Here is a 20,961-nt window from a genome sequence, read left to right as displayed (position 1 = left end):
TTGCAGTGGTTAGGTATCGAAATCTTTCATTCAGAAAAAACAAAATCTTGTCTCTAGTGGACTGGTTTGCTTTTGTGTGCCACACAGAGGCATCATAGTAAATTTCAGTGTGTTTCATAACCACTTAGAAACTCCTTGCAGGAGCTTTAAAGAAACAAGAAAATCTAAAGCTGAGAAAGTTGTTGTGACAGTGGCTCCCAGCTTCTCTAGTTTCATGATCACCACCACTTTAATGACAAATAGCCTCCCAAATTTGACAAAAATGTTATTCATTTTCTGAAAAATGCTGCAGTTTGGACCTAAGATAGAACGAAAAGAAACATTAAGTATGTGTGCCCGCTTAGGGCTTCTGTATGTCCATCATTTTTTGCCAGTTTTTCTTTTTCAATTACACTTTTGTGACCCACTGAAAGCAGCTCTGTGACCCACTTTTGTCCCACTAATTTAGGACCAATGTTTTAAAATATAAAGTATCAAACTGCATTAAATTACAATATTCATTTGAAATAAAATAATAGCCTAATAAGAAAAAGTCAAAGATACCCTTAAGTGCATTGTTAGTTATGGATGTTTTTTCTGTAGGCAAGTTAAATTATGAAATCCCACATCCCCACTGAAAACTGTTAACTATAATACAGATAGATAGATAGATAGATAGATGGATGGATAGATGGATAGATAGATGGATAGATGGATAGATAGATAGATAGATGTGTGCAACAGTGCTTCCCTCTATCGTCATCATTTTTAATCACGTGACCTGTGTTTACATCCTCCTCAGCTGTTTCTTTTTTCTTCCACTTGGACACAGCGGCTCTCAATCACTACTTTACCTTTACACACAACTCGCTAGTTTGTACCGTTTACTAGTGGTTAGCATTAGAGAGAGGCTTGTTATTGCCTGAAAGTGGCTGTCACTGACTGACCGTCGCAGAGCACATCAAGATACAACCATTGAGTTAATGCGACACTCGTTGGCATTGTGAGTATTTCTAATTTTATTTGAGTTAACAACCGTGAATGCAAAGTGAGACAATCTGTGACGTTAGCAGCCCGTCCAAATGCTAGCTTTAAAAGACTCTAAGCTAACTCGCTGTGCTGTGTTTGCTAGTAGAGCATAAAGAGGCGAGCTTACCTAACCTCCTGCTTTGTCTCTGTTCAGATGATGGCGCACTCAGGCCCACGAAGCTAACGTTAGCTTGGTTTATTGGCATATGGCGATGCCTGACTTGATATGCTAAGTTATTTACTTTACATTAAGTTTTAAACATACGTTGATTTATTGGTTGGTGTGACTACCGGTTGTGTAACGCGCAGCTCGTCTTCTCGAGTTTAACGTTACAATGCATTACAGGAGACTTTTCTAACGCTTCAGGCGATAAAGATACAAAGAAATCAACGTTTCATTTGCCATTTTTGTGGCGTTATCCGCTGCTTTTAACCCAAACCCCACAGGGATATTTCAGCCCTTTGACAACAAAACCGGTTTAGCTAGACGCTGCGAAAGATTGAGGTTAATCGCACTGCAGAGAGCTGGCCAGTAACTGCGTTTTACTCGACAAGTGGGAACAAAAGCTGAATGATGAATGCTCGAAAAACACACGGGCCCTTTTTTTAATGTATGTCAGCTGGTGTATGTTTGAATACGAGACAAGACGTGCTGTTTCTCATAGAAGTAGTCTTGCAGGATTAAGTAAAAGGCATGATTTTATAACGCTTGACAACATTTCATGAAAACGCTGTTGTTGTTTTGCTCCATCGTCACACGCAGTGCGAAGAAAGTGTTCCAAGCAGCTGATTGGCTGACAGGCTGCCGTCTGTGTGGCAACTGCAGCACGTGACCAGGCAAAGCGCTGATTGGCTTCATCAGGTGTCAGTTGTGGGAATACAGGAACATCTGTGAACATCGCTGAATGTACAGCTAATGGGGCAGGAAAATAATCTATTCTGAATGAAGTCAAGGAACACTTTAATTTTAAACCGCTACACTACCAAGGAGTTTAGTGAAAACAGCCAAGAAGGATTAGGGCCAGAAAAATAGGGATACAAGGTATTATTGAATCTGTTAATTTGGTCAAGTGACATCAGTTGCTTAGCCTTTAAAATACCACAAAATGAGTAATTACTCTACACAAAAAGATCCCCCAAGGATTTTAAACAGATTGAAAATTGAGTTTTTGTCTATATCAGCAGACCTTTTTCATCAGCTGGTACCAGTGTCTTGCTGATAATATTGTTGACCCTCATAATTTAAATACTATCTGACATTAAAGGTGGTTATATAATTTCTAAAATATGGTGTATTGAAAAATGTCAAAAATATTTATCTAATTAAGTATTGTCAAATTTTTGACAACTTATTCCTCATAATTGATTATCAAATTGTCTCCAGTAGATACAGTAATTAAAATGAACCATCATATTTTTGAGCTTAACTATTATAACCAGTGTTGTTTAATCTGAGTTCTTCTATTATTTTTCTGTGCTGTGTGAACATAGTGTAAATGTCATCACATTGATTGTTTTTTCCTCTGCAGCTAAAGAAAAGAAGTCCAAGGAGCTTAAACTGTTATTTCTGAATCATCCGTGTGACAGAGAACTGCTACAACTAACCAACAATCATCAAATGATTTACTCACATTTTCTCAAGTAATGGCTTTATCAATAAAATACATATAAAAACAATATTTTCTTGGGCCTCAAGATGGCATCTTGAGTTGAATTCTCTGCCATCTTTTCAAACCCAAATATATTCCACAGTGTCACATATGCAGAGAAAAAAAAATGCAAATTTTAAATTTCTGGATCTGAAACCACAGCATCATTTGCATATCTGCCTAGAAAAGCCAATTAACTTTCAGTCTATGTAATCAAATGCTCTGCTATGAGCTGCTTCTGCTGTTAAATACAATCCTCTTCAATCAAGTGGTGACAACAAAAGAGAAAATGTAAAGATAATGAAACTCAGTTTTCATTTCCTACACCTTACCAATCAGAAAACAGAGTTGATGTCATGATGCAAGCAGTTGAGCATTCATTTAAGTCAAACTTTCATGCTAATAACAAAACTCTTCGACCTAATTTCATTGCTATGCAAAACAATAAGACAAACAAGGGAGTAGAAGAAAAGAAAGTGATGGAGCTTTTGTTCATTATTTTTTTCCCCACACAGGCATACTTACATTGAGTCACTTCCTGTTGTTAGCCTTCACTGACACATCCTTTGGCTGTTTGTGGCTAATTAGCTTAGAGTCCAGTCAAACTTGCACTAATACAGAGAGAGAAGGACAAGTTTTCATTAAGTGTGACAACCCTTACAAGCCTGGGGAATGAGTCAGAGGGAAACAGTAATATTATGGACATGGTAAGGGTTAACATACTGCTGACAGAGAGAGAGCATGTCTAGATGGGGGACTGTCTGTAAAGTCAGTCGACTCTGGAATATTTTAATATTCTTGATTTTACACTTTATCACTGCAGACGAAGACATACCTCTGAAATGGCAAATGTGTTTTTAAGTAGAGACTGTTTTTAGGCAGTGCATTAAAAACCATACCCCTTGAGATGGTATGCAAAATTGGGTCATACCAGTGTGTTTAAAAAAAAAAAACAAAACAAAACAGATTTTGGTAGTTTGAATGTGCATGCAGACTGTATATTGTAAAAAGTAATCCAGACTAATAAGTCACTGTGTAGTAACGGGGGAATATATCCACTAACAGAAGAATATACCTACTCTTTTATGTTGGACTTTAAAGATATACAGTTCTATTCTAAACTCACAGAACTTTTCATAGAGCTGGATAAATGTCACAAGGTCATGATGGAAAAATGCCCAATCCAGATACTGTCTGCCCTTTTCGAATGAGTGGAAGAGTATTTATGTGTGAACATTTCACCTTAGAATTGCAAATAGAGAAAGGGACAGTAGAAAAAAGCTATAGGGTTATATCCCCCTGAGTCCTCTGAGCAGATCTTATCATACTCCACTGTTCATATCTGCAGGTGTAGAATCTAAAATCAGACTTACATTTGACAAAAATGCCCCCAAAAATAACAGGGTCATAGGGTGACTGACAGCATTATGATTCATTGTACATGCTGTGGTTGGTTACAACAGATGTATTGGAAGTGGGTCATTATGTGTTGAGGGGTCTTTCCCTGAAATAGTGTTGAACAAGCAAACATACTGGTGGCACTACATTAGGAATCATGAAATTTATGTGGATGCATGGACTAGCCAACCAGCCAGCATCCCTAGAGCCATGCCATTAGCCCAGCTACACATGAAGTGTAATGGGAATTCTATATTGGATTTTTGTGTTTCATCACAGTAACTAGGAAGAAATGGATATACACTGGTCTACATCACTTCACTACTCTATTCCATGTTGTGTATGAGCCCCAAATGATTCCTAATGTTAGAGTTAGAGGGTCGAAATGATCGGATTATAGATTTTGTTACAAAAAATGTGTTTTTTAGAGAGTTCTTACCTTGGGAGAACACAGATATGACTTTTCAAGGTACTCAAAAGGGTCTACCTGAAACACAGTGGTATAACTTTGAACATAAACCGATTCTTATGAAGATAATGTTTTTTTTCAGCTGTAATGCTTTGCTTTTCATGCTGACTGTGAGTGCAGTTTACTAAGTGAGGTGAGATCGCACTCTATTAAGCTGTTTTCACACGTGCACTCCTTGAAATTTCAAGTAAAAAAATCCTGAGTCGGTGGATGAAGTTATTACATAAAAAGGATGATTCAGGTGAGGGTCTGACTTTACAATGAGAGTTTTTGCCTTTATATCAAACTTGGATGTACCTGGATGTATGGAAAGTTTCACAGATGATGACGAACATACTTACTAACAGAGAAAGTATGACAGTTCTATTAGATGTATTGCAATCAGTCACATGCCTGTCGCAGGATTTAAACATCATAACTAGGGATGTTCCTAGCGACTCTTTTCAAACTAAGTGAAATGCAAATTTTAGTTCATAGTAGCCAACTAGACTAGAATTAAGAAAACACTTGTAAAACAGTCACAATTGAGAATCAATTAAACACTGGATTACCGTGTGAGCAGGCAAACAATGTTATAAAAGGTTTGCACTGACGTCACTTTCAGCACTGACATAACTGCTCAATCTGGCTGAGTGGCAAAACATTCTCAAACATAGCTGTCTTCTCAATGGGAAACATGAAAACAGGGGAAACAGACTAATATCCACTAAGGTTAGGGATATTTGGACTCAACAGAGATCCGTGCTGTTTCCTAAAGACAGATATAACGCATAATCTGTTGTCATAAGATACCTTGTTACTTTAGATACTATTTTACTGTATTGTTGATTTTATTAAATTAAAGTCTTTATTTTCATTTGAGGTAAGAGGAGAATAGAGTGGAGTTCTATGGAGTACTAAATGATTAATGTAGGCTAGGCCTAGCTACTGTAATAGTCCTGCTTCATCCTGTGTCTAGTGCTGTTAATTGATTTAAAAAGAATCAAGTTAATCATATTATTACGCTGTGATTAATCATCATTAATCACAGCATTTTTTAAATAGTTTTAGTATTTTAGATTTTTAAACTTTCTTATTGTCAAGTCTTTTATTTTCATTCTTTTAATTCCATGTACAGCATTTTGAAAGCACCTTATAAAAACATTATTTGTCAAGCATACCTATTAAATACTGCCATTTATTTGAATTTTTTGGTAGATAAAAGAAGTACAAGTATGGTGTTTAAATAAAGAAATACTATAGTTTTTAAGCTTTAACATCTTAGCTTAGCTGTGATGGTTTGTAAATCAGAATGTCTTAATAAACTGAGCAATAATATTTATAAAAGAGCCCAGCAGACAAACACATCAGATACAAAACACTTAACGATGTAAAGGGAATAATTAGGTGTGCTGTTACCCAGAGGTAGCTATGGTTGCTGACTGATGTCCAGTTGTCTCCCGTCAGTAAACTAAATGTAGCTCGGGCCAGCTGCTCCACTTTCATTGCCTTTTTGTGCCATACAGTTCATGGATTTTTGTCACAATAGTTCTCCTCGTAGGTGTTCTGTGGTATGGGTCACCTGAGGCGATCTGGATGATGTCTTGTGGCCCCTTGTCAACAATGTTGATGGTCTGCGGTCTTTGGCGACCCATTACCGATTACATTAGTTGGCTTAGACGTTGCCGTTGTGTGGACTGACAAATCCAGGTCTGCTGGACTCCGCTGGTGCAGCTTGATGACCATGGCTTGTCCCGTGTTGTTGTTAGCGTCTTTGCTAACATTAGCGAAGATATGCTTTGACCAAAGGTGGTACTTAAAGACTCATTGTGCTTCGGTGGAAAGATAGTTCAATACTGCAGTATATACACACAGATTTGGTTTTATCTTAACTTTAATTTGCCGGCGTTTTAAAAAGAAAATTGCTGTTAAGCAGACCTGGGTCTATCTCCTCACTCATCACTGCTGGCTGCGTCTGACTGCCTGTCACCCTCTTCAACCCCAGGCACGTAAACATCTGCGCTGGAGAACTACAGGAGCAAGTTGTGGTCAAACTCAGTCATATGATTAAATTGCGTTATTATTCGTTTAACGCGTTAAGGTTTCAAGATTAATGACGAGCGGCCCTACTATAAACATGTTCCATCAGCTTGGTCTGTACTGGCTGTGGTGAAAATAGTCAAGATGTTGTCATTCAAAAAGATGGCAATTTTCAGCTGAAATAACACTGTTTACAGTTTACTCCCTGCTGATTTCTGTCACCAGCGCATTCTTTCTGCCACTCAGTGGCTGGAACGGCAGAGACACACGCGGCTGTGACGTCACATGCATACCCTCTATACCTGAGTGTGGCTAATGTTAGCAGTGCCAGCAACACCACCTTTGGTCGTCTTCAAGTAAACATCTACATGCTTTCACTGGAAGTTGTTACTCATTGCGTCACTTGAGTAGTTAAATGATATAGTGACCTGGTATATCTGACACACTTTTTTTCTCAGCATTCTTGACTGAAGTACTTCCAAACCAAGCTGAGATTCTCGCCGTTCACTGTGCTTGTTTACATCTGCCATATTTCAGATATTAAGTGACTGATATGGCAGGCCTGTATTGAGAAAAAGCTTTACTTAAAGTAATTCTGTTGCTGACTAGCATTGATTTTGACTTTGTCTTGCTTGCTTATTGCACATATTCCTTGCCACAATCATCGATCTGCTCACTTGTGGGGAATTTTCCTAGATATGACCTGCTTCATCATCAGATATGTAAACAGCCTTAGACAGACTGAGTGATAAACCCGTTTCTAAATCATCCCAATCACTGTTTCCTTCCAGTGTATTTTCTCTTGCTGAACTTTTCACTTACTTGGCCCATATTTGAAAACATTAACATTGATATTTCTGTTAAAAGGCCCAATAACAGGCCATCATCAGCAGATAAATGTATTGATGAGACTGTACTTGCACCTGTCCACATGGGAGTACACTAGTTCTGCTGCATTTTCAGAGCATTCTAGTAAATCTGCCTCGTATTAATAAGACATAGGACATCACAGAGAAGAGTGTAGCTTAATTTGTTTCCCACAAAAGCAGATCTCATTAATTACACCTTCTCAAGCTTTTAATCTTCTATCTTATCCTTCGATGTGAACATGCTCACATTTTAGCTGCAGTAAATCTGGGACAAAACAGTCACATGTCTGCCTGAAGAAATGTAGATTCACTGGCAGTATTTGTAGATTCACGAGTTGTAATGGAAAAATATGGAAATTGTTCATCATAAATGTATTTTTCATGGCTATTGTCACTTGAGGCATAGCACATTACATATTGAAAAAGCTGTCATCTGTCAAAACAACATCACATATTAATTCTGTTTTCTCCTGATAGCAAATGTGAAACTTGTGACTTTAAAGATTTATGCACAGATTTATGTATTGTTTTCTACCACTGCAGTTCTAAGTCTCAGGGATTTTGCACAGCACTATAGGATAGATAAAATTACCTCTGCTGACAGAGCTGCAAATCAGCTGTTAAGTAGTTCTATTTACATTGTGTATGTAGGTAGCCACTATGATTATAGTCTTACCTCACACTCAAGTGTTGATAAGCAGTGTGTTCATCTGTTAGTAGAAAGGCCCCCCGGTATGCAGTTGCAGCACTCCTCTTGATATAGTGTTACATGTTTCGTCATGCAGCATGGTTCAGAGAGTTGTCCCTAACCAGGTCATGGAGGCCCAGCATGACCTCAGATGTTTTCTCTCTTTTTATACACACAAGGGGTAACCGAGGCCAACGGGCCTGCTTTTAATGCTAGAATTCTATGTAAAATGTCACTATAGCAATAGCTATATTATATCACCAGTCAGGTCCTTTTTGACTTGTCCTAAAAAGTGGGACGGTTTCAACTTACATGCTTCTTGAGCTTTAGATGGATATAACTCAAATTAAATTGAATTATTTAGTTATTGGCAAAAGGTTTGTTATGACTGAGAAAATCAAAGCAGACTGAAAAGGCAAAAGGGCAAAGTGTTTGATTTTTTTGCATATACCCTCATGTTTTATACCCAAAGGCACACATTCACATTTGTGCTGTATGCAGTTTTCTTTTTGGCAAGACATGTAATTTCATACATTATTCATTTTTTTATGGCAGTAGCTTGATGAGCAGAAGCAGCTAAATGCAGCTTAGGAGTTACCTCAAAAAGTATTTTATTAGCACTTTTTTTTATGCTGAATTGCTCAATTCTTTTAAAGTTGAACTTGAAAACTGACAGACATGTAATATGCTTTCTTTCTTGGATAGAAAAGTAAATGTGCTCATTAAAAGCAGGACATTAAGCTTAACAGGATGGTATTAAAACTGAGCTATTATGTAGAAATGTTGGTCTAAATTCAACTTCATAATTAAGCAAAGTCCAGCAGTTACATTCATGAAATAACCACACTGCAAACACTAGACAAAGCAACATTTCATAAATAAAATAGAGAAAAGATGAGCGGTGCAAGCGGGGATAAAATTATGTATAACAATAATTAGATAGTTACACGAACAGTGGCTCGCTTTAGCTAGAGCTAACATGGCCAAGCTAACTATATGATGTACGTTACTACATAAGCCAATGTAGCTTGCTTAGCTTCAGCAACATGAGCTTTAGCAACAATAGCTAAAGCCAATGTAGCTATGTCGATAACTTCTTCATGTAGCTCAGATAGCTGCTCATCTTTAGCTATGAAAACTACCTAGCTGTATTAGCTGAGTAGCTTTGTAATCTATAGCTAAATTAGCTTTATGTGAGCATGTTTAAAACTTTGTTTCAAAGATACATTTTAGGGCTTTTTAATGCTTTTGTTGATGATGCAGGACAGTGGACAGACTCAGAAACAGGGATGAAGCCTGACTTGAACCCAGGCCACTCACGTACAGTACATGGGGCATGAACTAACCACTAGGCTATCTGTTGTAACTATTTAATAATGCTTGTTTTAAAATGATCCATTCTTCATTGTTTCGGTGAATGGTAGTATCAAAAAGACCTTAAAGATCAGAAAACAAGTCTTATCTGCCAAAGACAAGGAGAGAGAACTAGGGGTGACCCGGAATAGTCTGCGATTCGACGATTCGATTCGGAGGAGTCTGATTCGACTATGAACCTCATAGTCGAATGCTCTTATGTAACCAAGATCGTACCATTCTGACTACATGGGGCTGCCAAGCCTGAGTTTCCGTTAGCCAGCATTTGCTGGTCATTGGCCGGTAAAAAGGGTGGAAGTCCGGCAGATAAAAAACATAACCTGTCAAAATGTCTGGCAGAAAACATGAAAATGACCAGATAAGTAAATACTGAATATATATATGAATATATATATATATTATATTTTGTGTAACCTAGAAGATACAGCGCTTAACAGATTTATTAGGCCACCTGTCATATTTGTCTCAAAGACTATCCAGCATCATGAAGTGCTTTAATGCGGACTCTTTCATTGTCAGTGAGCTCTCCACGTTTTGCCATTTTGAACAGGAGTGAGGGATTTCAAACTGAATTCACCCAAATTTGAGCCAGCTCACTGGGCTTCTCTGAGAAGTCAAAAATTAATCAAGCATAACATTCAACCACTAAAACGAATTTTTCTGTTCAGGAATGCAAGTAAATAACTATAATTTGACATATTAATCAAGAAATAATAATGTGCTTTACTATTTTTTCAGTTTTTTTTTGTAAATCAGTAAATTTGAAAATTCATGGATAACAATAATAATGATATTTTAGCATTAAAAATATCATTTGGGATAAAGAGCTTCTACATATTGGTTTATTAATGATTGCAGAAACATAAAAAATGATTTTGGTAATTACCAATGCTGTTAATTTAGGGCAGCTGTGGCATAAACCTTACTTTGGTTAGGGTTAGGGTGGTCTAATAAATTTGTTAAGCACTGTATGTTGCGAGAATGCGTTAACATAAACTAAAAGTTGCCTATTCTTACTACATCTACTGTCCTGCGGTGCTGGGTTTGTTTATCTCCTCAGACGGCAAGCACATGGATAATTTTGTATGCACGATGATGTCAAAGCAAATCTATCTCTCTGCATGTGCTCAGTATTGCTGGGGACTATGCAGGGAAAGTAGGAAAGTTTGACCAGAACTTTCTCGTAAAGCAGAATTTTAATCTAAGTGAGGTTTTCCTGGTTAACCAAAGGCTTAATATCATCAGCGGTATGGAGGCATTTTGTGTCATTGCTGCAAATAATGGGAGGCTGAAACTAAGGGAATTGTATTGCTGAGCGTCGTAAACACTGATGCAGCAGCAGAGAGAGAAGGCCTACGCCGAGCAGAGTTGTAGTGGACTTCGATAAACTACCTATGACCAATCCTCAGACAAAGTTGTGTTGTAGTCAGCACAGAATGACATCGTGCAGAACGGCATGGACCGCTTGGAGCTGATAATGAAGGCTCTGTCTCTCTTCAGAGAGGTTACAGTTATATCATCATGAGGACTGATATTAGCAACTGACGGTAAGACTCATTTTTCATTTGAAATGTAGAGTTCTAACGCAGTGTCCAGTTAAGAGAGCACTTTTGTTATGTGTTTGGATGCTTCGTTGTTGTCGGTGGAGATGGTATTTGGCTGTTGTAAGCTGCAAAGTTATGATAGTGGCCAATGTGCTAACAGGCTAACAGTGCTGATATGAAGCTAACTGTTGTTGTTTATGTGTTTAACGTGGGCATATATTGTGTAAATGACTGTTTGTGTAAGGAAGAGCGCGCAGCTTTCATTTTGATACTTTAAACCACTTACACAAAAAAATAAGAGAGAGATCTATGCGTTTTGCTGCTGTTAATGCAGCAAAATAATGTTAAAGCAAATGTCCAGTAGTTGTTCTAAATGGCCGGAATTCTTGAAGACTGCCAGTCATTTTGACCAGGGACAAAAAAAGTCTAGCGGAAACGCTGTTCGACTATTAGTCGACTAAAGGCAAGATCTGACGAATCAGATTTGACTATGAAAATCCTTAGTCGAAAACACCTCTAGCGGAGACACTTTGTAAATTGTACAAAAACAATGGCAACTCTTCAGCACCAAACATTACCAACGTGTGTATGCAAATTAGACGATGCACAGGAATTTGCCTGCAGTTTATGTGAATAGAAACTCAAGATCTCACCAAGTACTGAATGCTTCAGACTGCTATCTAAGTTGCTGTGTAGGGATGAGTATAGAAATCCGGTACTAGCGTGCTAGTAGATGTAAAGATAAAGATCCAAGAATGTTCTATCAATTCTCAGTACTTGTAGAATGAAACTTCTACAGCTATTGAGAGATGAATGTTATATTTCATCAGTCCTAATAAGACTGACCCCAGTTTGACACCCTTTCATTTGTACACTGCCATTTTAAAGTGATTTACTTTTGAGACACCAATCCTGACCCATTTTCCTAGATTTGAATTTCAACTCCTCGTAGCACAAAGGACTTTGTATTACAGAGAGGGTAGAGAAAGAAAACCAGGATAAAAATTACACTCCAGTACAATCAGGGATGGAGACTGAATCAATGATTCTTCTCTTTGCATGTGAGAAAAAAAGGGGATGGAAAGTTACCTTGCCAGGCCTCCTACTACAAAGTCACCTCTGAATGTAATCTTTATTAGCTGAGTCAGATGTGGAGATGCTGAAGAGGCACAGAGGGAATTCAAGACTTGACTCCCTCTGCTGCAGCTCCAGCGATACCCATTCACTCAGAGCCAGTGTGAGGTATTTTAGTTATCAAAGCATCAGAGAAATGCTTAAAGACCAGCATGTGTCAGGATGTTTCTCTTTATTGCTTCACTCCAGTGCTTCAAAGCAAAGTACTGCATGGTACAGCTTGGTATTTAAAGAGTAAGTAAGTGTCAAAGCAGCAGAGATCAGGGCATGTTTTCACTGACCTCTTTTATTAACCTTGCACATTAGTGGTTACAACCTTTTGGCTCCTTTGGCCTTAAATGACAGCAAGGTACAGCTTGTGACCCAAATAAATACCTCAAAGCTTCAACATGGTGCTAATGTTGGGTTACTAGTTTGATAAAAAATATTTTTTATTATTTTTTTTATTTTTGTGCCTAGTTTCCTTTATCAGAGTGTAGTATATTCAGACCCCCTTCATTCTTCTAATTTTGTTATATTGCAGCCTAATGCTACTGTCGAAAAAAAAAACCTTTTTATTCTCATTAATCCACCCTCAGTAACCCATCATAGCAAAGTGAAAACAGAATTTTAGAAATTTTGCACATTTATTAAAGATAATGGAGTACTACCGAGTGTAGATTAATGGGGAAAAAAAGTGAAGGGGGTCTGAAGACTATGTGTATGCGCTGTAGGTGGTTGTTTTGGAATACGTTACTTTGCAATGGCCAGTTGATTTTCAGAGTTGTTCAATCAACATGAATCAAATCTTGTCCAAAACCTCCAACGCTGGTGTCAGGGTTTGTGTCTTTGGAGTATTGTGTAAAGCAGCAGTAACCTTTGATGTCCATTCAGGCACCTCAGTTTAGTTCAGCACAATTCAGTAAGCTTTACTAGCATGTAAAATGCCAAAGCAGTGTACGTATAAACTATAAAGGCTATTCTGTATAAGTTAACAGAAATAAAATGATTTAAATATAAATTCAAGAAAACAGTACATTATTATTATTATTGCTATTATATATGCTAAATTATAAAGATGTCGATATAATATTGGGGAAAAATGTAAAAGTTTTATCTGTTCATCAGCATAGTGGGAGAGCAACTGTGTGCATGTCAGCATGCAAAAAAAAAAAAAAAAAAAAATCCAGTTAGCAATGTTAACACAAGCACAAGTTTTGCTTCGTCCCCCTTTGCCATGGTAACAAAACGGATGTATTTTCACACCTGCCACATCACTAATAATAATAATAATAATAAGAATAATAATAATATCTTGAATTTATATAGCACCTTTCAAGAAACTCAAGGACGCTTAACAGGAACACATAGACTCAGTATTCCTCATGTACACATAAGGGAGGAGTCTCCAGAAGGTGTTTCTTTCCAGTTACCTAAAAAGCCATTTGCATGTTTAAAAAAAATCAAAATGCTGTAACACAAGAAAGAAAACTTTTTTCAAAAATACCCACCTATGTGTGGACTAATACCTCTTCAAATGCTTTCGCCATATCTGAATGCCTCTCGTCTTCACCTTCTGCAATCAAACATATAAGCCCCCTGCTCATTAAAGCAGAGCGCTGTAATAAACATGTCCGTCTGTTAAATTTTATTGCAGTGTTCTTTAGATCCCTAGTTATACGTTAACATAGTACTCCCTATTGATAACTGTAATTATTCTGCCTGTTTAGGATTATGTAAACCTGTTATAGTAACTCTGCACTATTCATGGAGCTTGGTGTTGGAGTTGTTATAAATCCATGAGCTAGATGAATTTATAACAACATTCAGTACTACTGATTTTTGAATCAATAATGATATGTTATTAATCAATCAGCTGTTTCTCTGAAGACTTTCCTTACACTTAATCATAGGGTGATAAATATTGATATTGAACCATAAAAACAAATACGATGGTAGCGATTTTTTTCATGTGGCCCTTTTCTAATGTCAGCCATGTATCACATAATCTTGAACCTTCCCTGTGGACAGAGCACACTGTACAGATGTGAGCACTGTGGCACAGTGTTAGCCTCAGATGACATGACATTAAGAGTAAGTAAAAAATAAGTGAATTCAATTAGCTTCTTCAATCAATTATTTTACCTTTATTTAGCCACATAGTATATTTAAACTTTAATAGTAGGAGTAGTTAAAAAGATGTCCATTAAAATATCCCAAGGTCCAAGTTGACATTTTAAGACAGCCTTGATTTTCCTGCAATCACTCTTAAACCAGGACATAAAGGGATACAGTTCACCATCACAGATGCTTTAGAAATACTAAAAACATTCATATTAATAAAGGTGGAAGCATTGAGCTCTCTTTAAGTTGTGCCCATTGACTTTTTATGTAAACAAAATGATTCCACATTAATTATACCACACAGGACACTATGCATGAAGGGCATTAGACTTTGTTTTATATATCATGACACATACTTCATGTAACCTCTAAAATGTGACCAATAGAGAGCGTCCTCCCAACAGAAACATTGTAACGTGTTTACAGGAAGATCTCAGGTGTAACAAATGACATTAGTGAAGGCTGTGATCCATTAAGCCTGTAAGCCTGCATGCATTAAACCAAGGCCTTTGCTCAGAAAATGAATGTATTCATCATTCAGGTTATTAATTACAACTGTGATCTTTCTGCTTCCCAATGTCAAACGGTTGTTATAAAAATAAGTCTATATGCAATAAATAAACAAACAGCCGATATAGAGGAATGTGTTGAATGTTAATTTGTTTTCATGCAATGTAATTATCTTTGGTTTGTCTTAATGAGGAAATGTCAGATTGCTTTATTTGTTTAGCTTCAAACTCTCCATTTTGATTAATGTACTGTCTATTATTCAACACCAAGCATTACAACAGATAGAGTTTGTCCTGATTTGGTCCTGTTTCAGCCACAGTGTTTTTTTTACCTGGCAGTGCCTACAAATATGAACCTAGCGTTGCATGGCAGCACCCTTGTCTCATGGAACTTGAAGCACTTTGTGGCACTTACTGATGTTGTTTCATCCTGGCTAGATCTTTGCTTGTGTTGTACTTATTCTCAGATGTATGTTGCTTTTGACAAAAGCATCTACTAAATGACTTGTGACACTGCAACTTACTTAGCTTGAACCCCAGCAGTGTTGATTTTCAGTGGAAGCTCACTTCTTTGTATTTGACATTGTTTAGTGATAAATAACAGAATACATTTTGGAACAGTCTGTAATTTAGATCCTAAAAAAGGCATTGCAAAACATAAGTTGTTGAATCCTGGAGGGAACAAATTTGGAATCATCTTGAAGCCTCTTTATTTTTTTTTTTTTAGTAATTTTCCCTTCAGAGCTTGTACATTTTTCATCAAAAGCCACTAGAAGAGGTAGATGCAGCTAAAAAAATCTGTATTTGTCAGCACGTCAACTTTGCACTAATCTTGATAGATTAAAAAAGGCACTGTTGTCCCCAGCAGGCATATTTCCATAACCTATTTGTATGATTTATCTCAGGTTACTTCCTGCCTGGACATGACTGTTGTCTGAGCCGACACTTGAGGAGTCACAGCACCCTACAGCCACCCGTTCATCTCCATGCCACTCTGAGGAGGAAGAGGAATCACTAATTTGAGTTCTGCCCTTGTGTTTGTCTTCTCTTCTTGCCATGGGGGGAGCCGTGAGCGCCGGGGAGGACAATGACGACCTCATTGATAATCTGAAGGAGGCTCAGTATATCCGCACAGAGAAAGTTGAACAGGCTTTTCGAGCCATAGACCGCGGTGACTACTATCTGGATGGCTACCGGGACAGTGCCTACAAAGACTTGGCGTGGAAGCACGGCAACATCCACCTGTCTGCTCCGTGTATATACTCAGAGGTGATGGAGGCCCTCAAACTGCAGCCAGGACTCTCTTTCCTAAATCTGGGCAGTGGAACTGGCTACCTGAGCACAATGGTTGGTCTTATCATAGGTAAGCATATTGTAATCTTTTGACACAACTTTGTTGTGGTTTTTTCTTTCTCAAATGTAGAAAATGCACAGTTTTAGCATAAAATTCAGGCAAAATATTTCTAAGAAAACACATGTGTGCCTATGAATCAGAATAAAGTGAATGAGAAGTTTTAAAGAAATAATTCTGATTAATCTTCTCAGTATTTTTCTGATTTATAACAATCGTTTGTTCAATACATTTTACAAAGAGCATAAAATGCTAATCACAGTGTACTTGAACTATTGAATCTACAAATCACCTGTTTATTTTTTAATTAAACAATGAAAATAAATAATTGACCTATCAGTTGTCTCAGCTCTACATAATACCAAGTTAGGTTGTTAAAAATGTTTTTGTGTGTGTTTTTTTTCTAGGGCCTTTTGGTGTGAACCATGGAGTTGAGCTCCATAAGGATGTTGTTGAATATGCCAGAGAGAAACTGGATGACTTCATAAAGAATAGTGAAAGCTTTGATAAGTAAGTATCTGCTTTTAAGAAATTATAATTAATGCATTTAGGAAAATACCCAGATTTTTTTTTGTTTTACTGATGAGAGTATGCGGAAATGATTGATACCACTCTTAAATTTTACATTTAACATGAAGCTGCAGCTGGTTAGCTTAGTTTAGCTTGCTATAAGGACTACAAGTAGAAAATAAGCTAGCTGAGCTCTGTCCTAAGGCAACAATATCCACCTTTGTGATCTTTTAACACTCACTGTTTGTTAATGTCTATATGTTGGATGTCTTATTCATCCATTTCCCACTGTGTTTAGTTTCATGCTAAGCTACATAGCTTGAAAGTGAGGTCAATATTATTTTCTTGTTACTTTAGTTATTTATTTATTATTGATTAAAAACATGACGGATCTTTTCTGTAAGGTCAAATTAAGTCAACTCCTGCCTCGTAGGTCATGGATGCAGAAAACGAAGAAAATGTAAAAAAAAAAAGAAGTTGTATCTATAAACAAACAATTAAGGCTGAAACCAACTGTTATTAAATAATATATTACTTGGCCAATTATTTCCCCATCTCTTATTTAAAAACAGAACACAGATGCTCAGGCTGGGGTGTTAAAATAATATGATATTAAAATGTAAAAAAAAACTTACTGACAACATGTTGACAGGCTTAACTTCATTAAATAGCATTAAATTGTGTTAAAAAAAACCCCAAACAAATATATGCTTTTTAATGTGTGCTGTAGAGCAGTATTTTTGCTTTCCTCCTCAATTGAATAAAAAATACGTTATCCAAAATCAGTGACAGCATAGATATTCACCCCCTTCAAGTCAGTATTTAGTAGATGCAATCTTACTTCATTTTTCTTTGAAAAACTACTCAAGCTCTTTTAGGTTGCACAGGGATCAGGCGTGAACACACTTTCAAGTCCAGCCACAAATTCTCTCTTGGATTGACATCTTGGCTTCTACTCAGCCACTCCAGAGCATTTACCTTGTTGTCTTTCTGTTGCTTTCACTGTATGCTTCAGTTCATTGTCTTGCTGGAAAATAAATCCCCTCACAAGCTGTAGTTCTCTTGCAGACTGAATCAGATAGTCCATCAGGATTTTCTTAAATTTTGCCGCATTCATTTTACCCTCAACCTTTACAAGTCTTCCAGGGCTGGCTTCTGAGAAGCATGCTCACAGCATGATGCTTCCTCCAGTGCATCTGCTAAATACTGACTGAAAGGGGGGGAATATTTATCCAACCACTTTTTTTTACGTTACTTCTTTTTGTTTAATTGACATTACTTTGTTGGAATCTGTTTTCACTTTGACATTGAAGAGGGTTTTTTGTGATTAAAAAAATTAAATTCACCATGATTGATTCATAAAATCCAAGATTTATTTTTAGCGCATGCCCCAAGTCATGAGAAAACATAATTAATGTTTTTTATTAATAATTAAATTATCACCATCATTGTAAAGTAAGTAAAGTTTATTTATACTGCACATTTGAGCTGAGCTTAAGCTAACCAGCTTCTATACAACACTGTGCTCAACTGTCTGTGTGATGTAAACTGCTCCGTAAACACAATGAATCAGTATTCAGATTTATTTCCAATACTTTTGATAAAGAATTTTATAGATTTGTACCAGGTAACTAACTGCTAGTTACTTTTTTGTACCAAGCTGCATGTATTCAATCCACGGGCACAAACATCACATAAGCACTAAAATTTTTATACTTCAAGGTGTTGCATCAACAACCCTTTTGATTATATTTTTACAGGTTTGAGTTCTGTGAACCTGTCTTTGTGGTGGGGAATTGCCTTGAAATCTCAACAGACAGTCACCAATACGATCGCATTTACTGCGGCGCAGGAGTGCAGAAAGACCATGAAAATTACATGAAAGTGCTGCTCAAAATTGGAGGCATTCTGGTGATGCCCATTGAGGATCAGGTAAGTGCTACAGTCTGTGGGAAAGATACAAAATCAACACATCTTTATTGCTATTCAAAATGCTTAGACATAAGGGGAAACAAGGCAAAATAGCTTTGACCTAAGACTGGTTATGCAACATGCATTATTGAGACACAACTGGCTCTGGATTTGAGAAGCCGTGTAAGGAGCACACACAGGCCTGTTTAAATAAATGTTTTATTTAAACTGGTGGATTTGTAAGTGTAGACTGGCTGCTGGGCATGTGGAGGGCATTTAGAATATTCTGGGAAGTTGGAAGCAAAAATGGTCAGAAGCAAGTTTAAACAGCATGTAGGGTAAAGATCTTGACAATTTCCGAACTTCTGAGATGACTTCAAAATAGTACCATGAACTTAGAATATGTATATTTCTTTTCTTTTATTCACACAAGAAAAATAGAATACAGGGCACAGACAGAAAATATAAAAAGCATTTGTTAAGATGGGGTCCAAACTACTTGGTTGACTTATGTGTTTTGCTGTGTTTCTATAGACATTAGAAGTCATTGGTAAGAAAAAGCAGTCTGTAAACTGATGCATCACGATCCAAAAAAAAAAAAATAAATGAAATATAGTTCTATTCAGATGCTCTTTCATGCATCAAAAACATAAAAGCTCCCCAGCCCATGTCCACACAATGCAGTAAACAGTTAGCAAATATTTTCCAAACCACATCTTTTTCTTTTACCTCTTTGTTGTTGTCTTTTATCGGTGCCAGGCTTTCATTCATCAAAACAGCACAAACAAAAAGGCTTTTAAAAATGACTCCTGGAGTGGACTTTCATGAAACATCATGCTGTAGGAGGAGGAGAGGTTTTTGAAAATGCTGACACGCTGTGCAGTTGAGCATACTCAAAGACATGGCTTGGTAAAGATGAAGATGCAACATTAAGAAATAGCCCATGCCATGGTAGTTAAAAATAACTTGAAATATCGAGTGCTCTGCTTCGGTATATTTTGCAAATTTGGCAGCATTTTCACTAGCTTTTGGCTGAAACCTTTACTATATTTCTGTGGTTCACATTTAGAGATACTTCTATATTTTAATTTATTGATTCTATTTTAGAATCAGCAAAGTTTGACTTTGACTAAAGGAAAATAAAGGGTATTGTTTCTTTTGTATTGGATTATGTGTTGCAGTATCATATTGTACTAGTTGTAGCCTATCATATCATATCTAGGGATTGAGATCAGTGCCAAGTTTCATAATGACCCACCTCTGCATTTCTCAACACCCCAAAGATCAGTAACATTTTAACTTATTGATACTGCTATCAAAGTCTGTGACATAATGTTATTTTATCAGATCACTTTTACAAAAAACATGCATCAGTTCTTACAAGGGGGCATAAGCTACGAGCACATCAGTATTGTGTATCAAACTAAACCAAAAGCTTTGACTGTTGGCTTGACAAACAAAAATCCCCCACTGCTGCTGGAAGTAACATGCACTTATAACCCTGGCCTTAGCTGCTGAAGAGCCGTTATCCTCCTCATCTTTTCAGATCAGCTGTGAAAAGAGCTCCAAAACTTTGTAGTAGGTCCCACCAATTAAAAATAGTAATCCAGTGTTGAGATTCATGTCAAAACCTGTGTTGAAATCAGCAAAACTAAAGGTAATTGGATCATTTACTGTGCTTACATATGGTTAATATTATGACATGTTCAGGGTCAGCCCAGTAAAATAACTATCATGTGAATATAAATAAAATGTCATGAGGTTTTAGAGCAACATCAAGGAAAAGGAAATTCTGTTTGAAAAAGTGTGAATGAATACAGTTGTGAGCATGAGAAATTAGTATTTTAAGCTATATGAAATAAAACTGATGGAATTTTGTCAGCTAATAACACTGCTGTTAAAAACGTAATGTCATTTCATCTTTCCTGCAAACAGTAGAAAAATATTGATAGTATTATTGATAAGGACTCAGATTGATGAGGAGTGTCAGAAAGCATGTCATTATCAATAGAAATGAACAATCCTCAGTGCTAATCATATCATTTTGTATCAATTGTTGAGATTGTACTTATTACCTCAGCCAAGGAGGTTATGTGATCAGGTGGGTTTGTTCGTTCGTTTGTTCGTTTGTTAGCAACATAACTCAAAAAGTTGTGGACGGATTTTGATGAAATTTTCAGGAAATATCAGAAATGGCATAAGGAAGAACTGGTTCGATTTTGGGAGTGATCCAGATCACTATCTGGATCCAGGAATTTTTTAAAGGATTCTTTACTATTGGGAGATAGGGCTAATGGTGGAGGTGTGTGCTGTTACCACTTTACACCAGGAGATGGCGGACATGAGTAACTTCAATCCCAGCAGCAGTTTTTGGAGCAGCATTTTTTGGGTGTGTTTCTATTCAAAGTTTTGGAGTTTATAGAGT

The 20,961-nt window shown here is 36.9% G+C and overlaps 1 protein-coding gene across 3 annotated transcripts in view; it reads left to right on the top strand.

Moving 5' to 3' along the window:
- Positions 1-761: 761 nt before the first annotated feature.
- pcmtd1 (protein-L-isoaspartate (D-aspartate) O-methyltransferase domain containing 1) overlaps positions 762-20,961 on the top strand; it is a 28,516-nt gene continuing 8,316 nt past the window's right edge. Inside the window, exons 1-4 of one of the 3 annotated variants that reach the window (XM_041802365.1) lie at positions 762-982; positions 15,670-16,127; positions 16,523-16,625; positions 18,386-18,557. In XM_041802365.1, coding sequence (XP_041658299.1) covers positions 15,821-16,127; positions 16,523-16,625; positions 18,386-18,557 — 582 coding nt within the window. In that variant the 5' untranslated portion in view covers positions 762-982; positions 15,670-15,820. Of the gene's footprint in view, positions 983-2,537; positions 2,650-10,678; positions 11,022-15,669; positions 16,128-16,522; positions 16,626-18,385; positions 18,558-20,961 lie in introns of those variants that run through there. The other 2 variants (XM_041802368.1, XM_041802367.1) reach the window with 2 other exon arrangements.

Source organism: Cheilinus undulatus, linkage group 13, assembly GCF_018320785.1.
Source record: "Cheilinus undulatus linkage group 13, ASM1832078v1, whole genome shotgun sequence".
NCBI lineage: Eukaryota > Metazoa > Chordata > Actinopteri > Labriformes > Labridae > Cheilinus > Cheilinus undulatus.
Note: the sequence above shows the minus strand (reverse complement) of the source record. Positions and strands in the feature narration are given on the sequence as shown.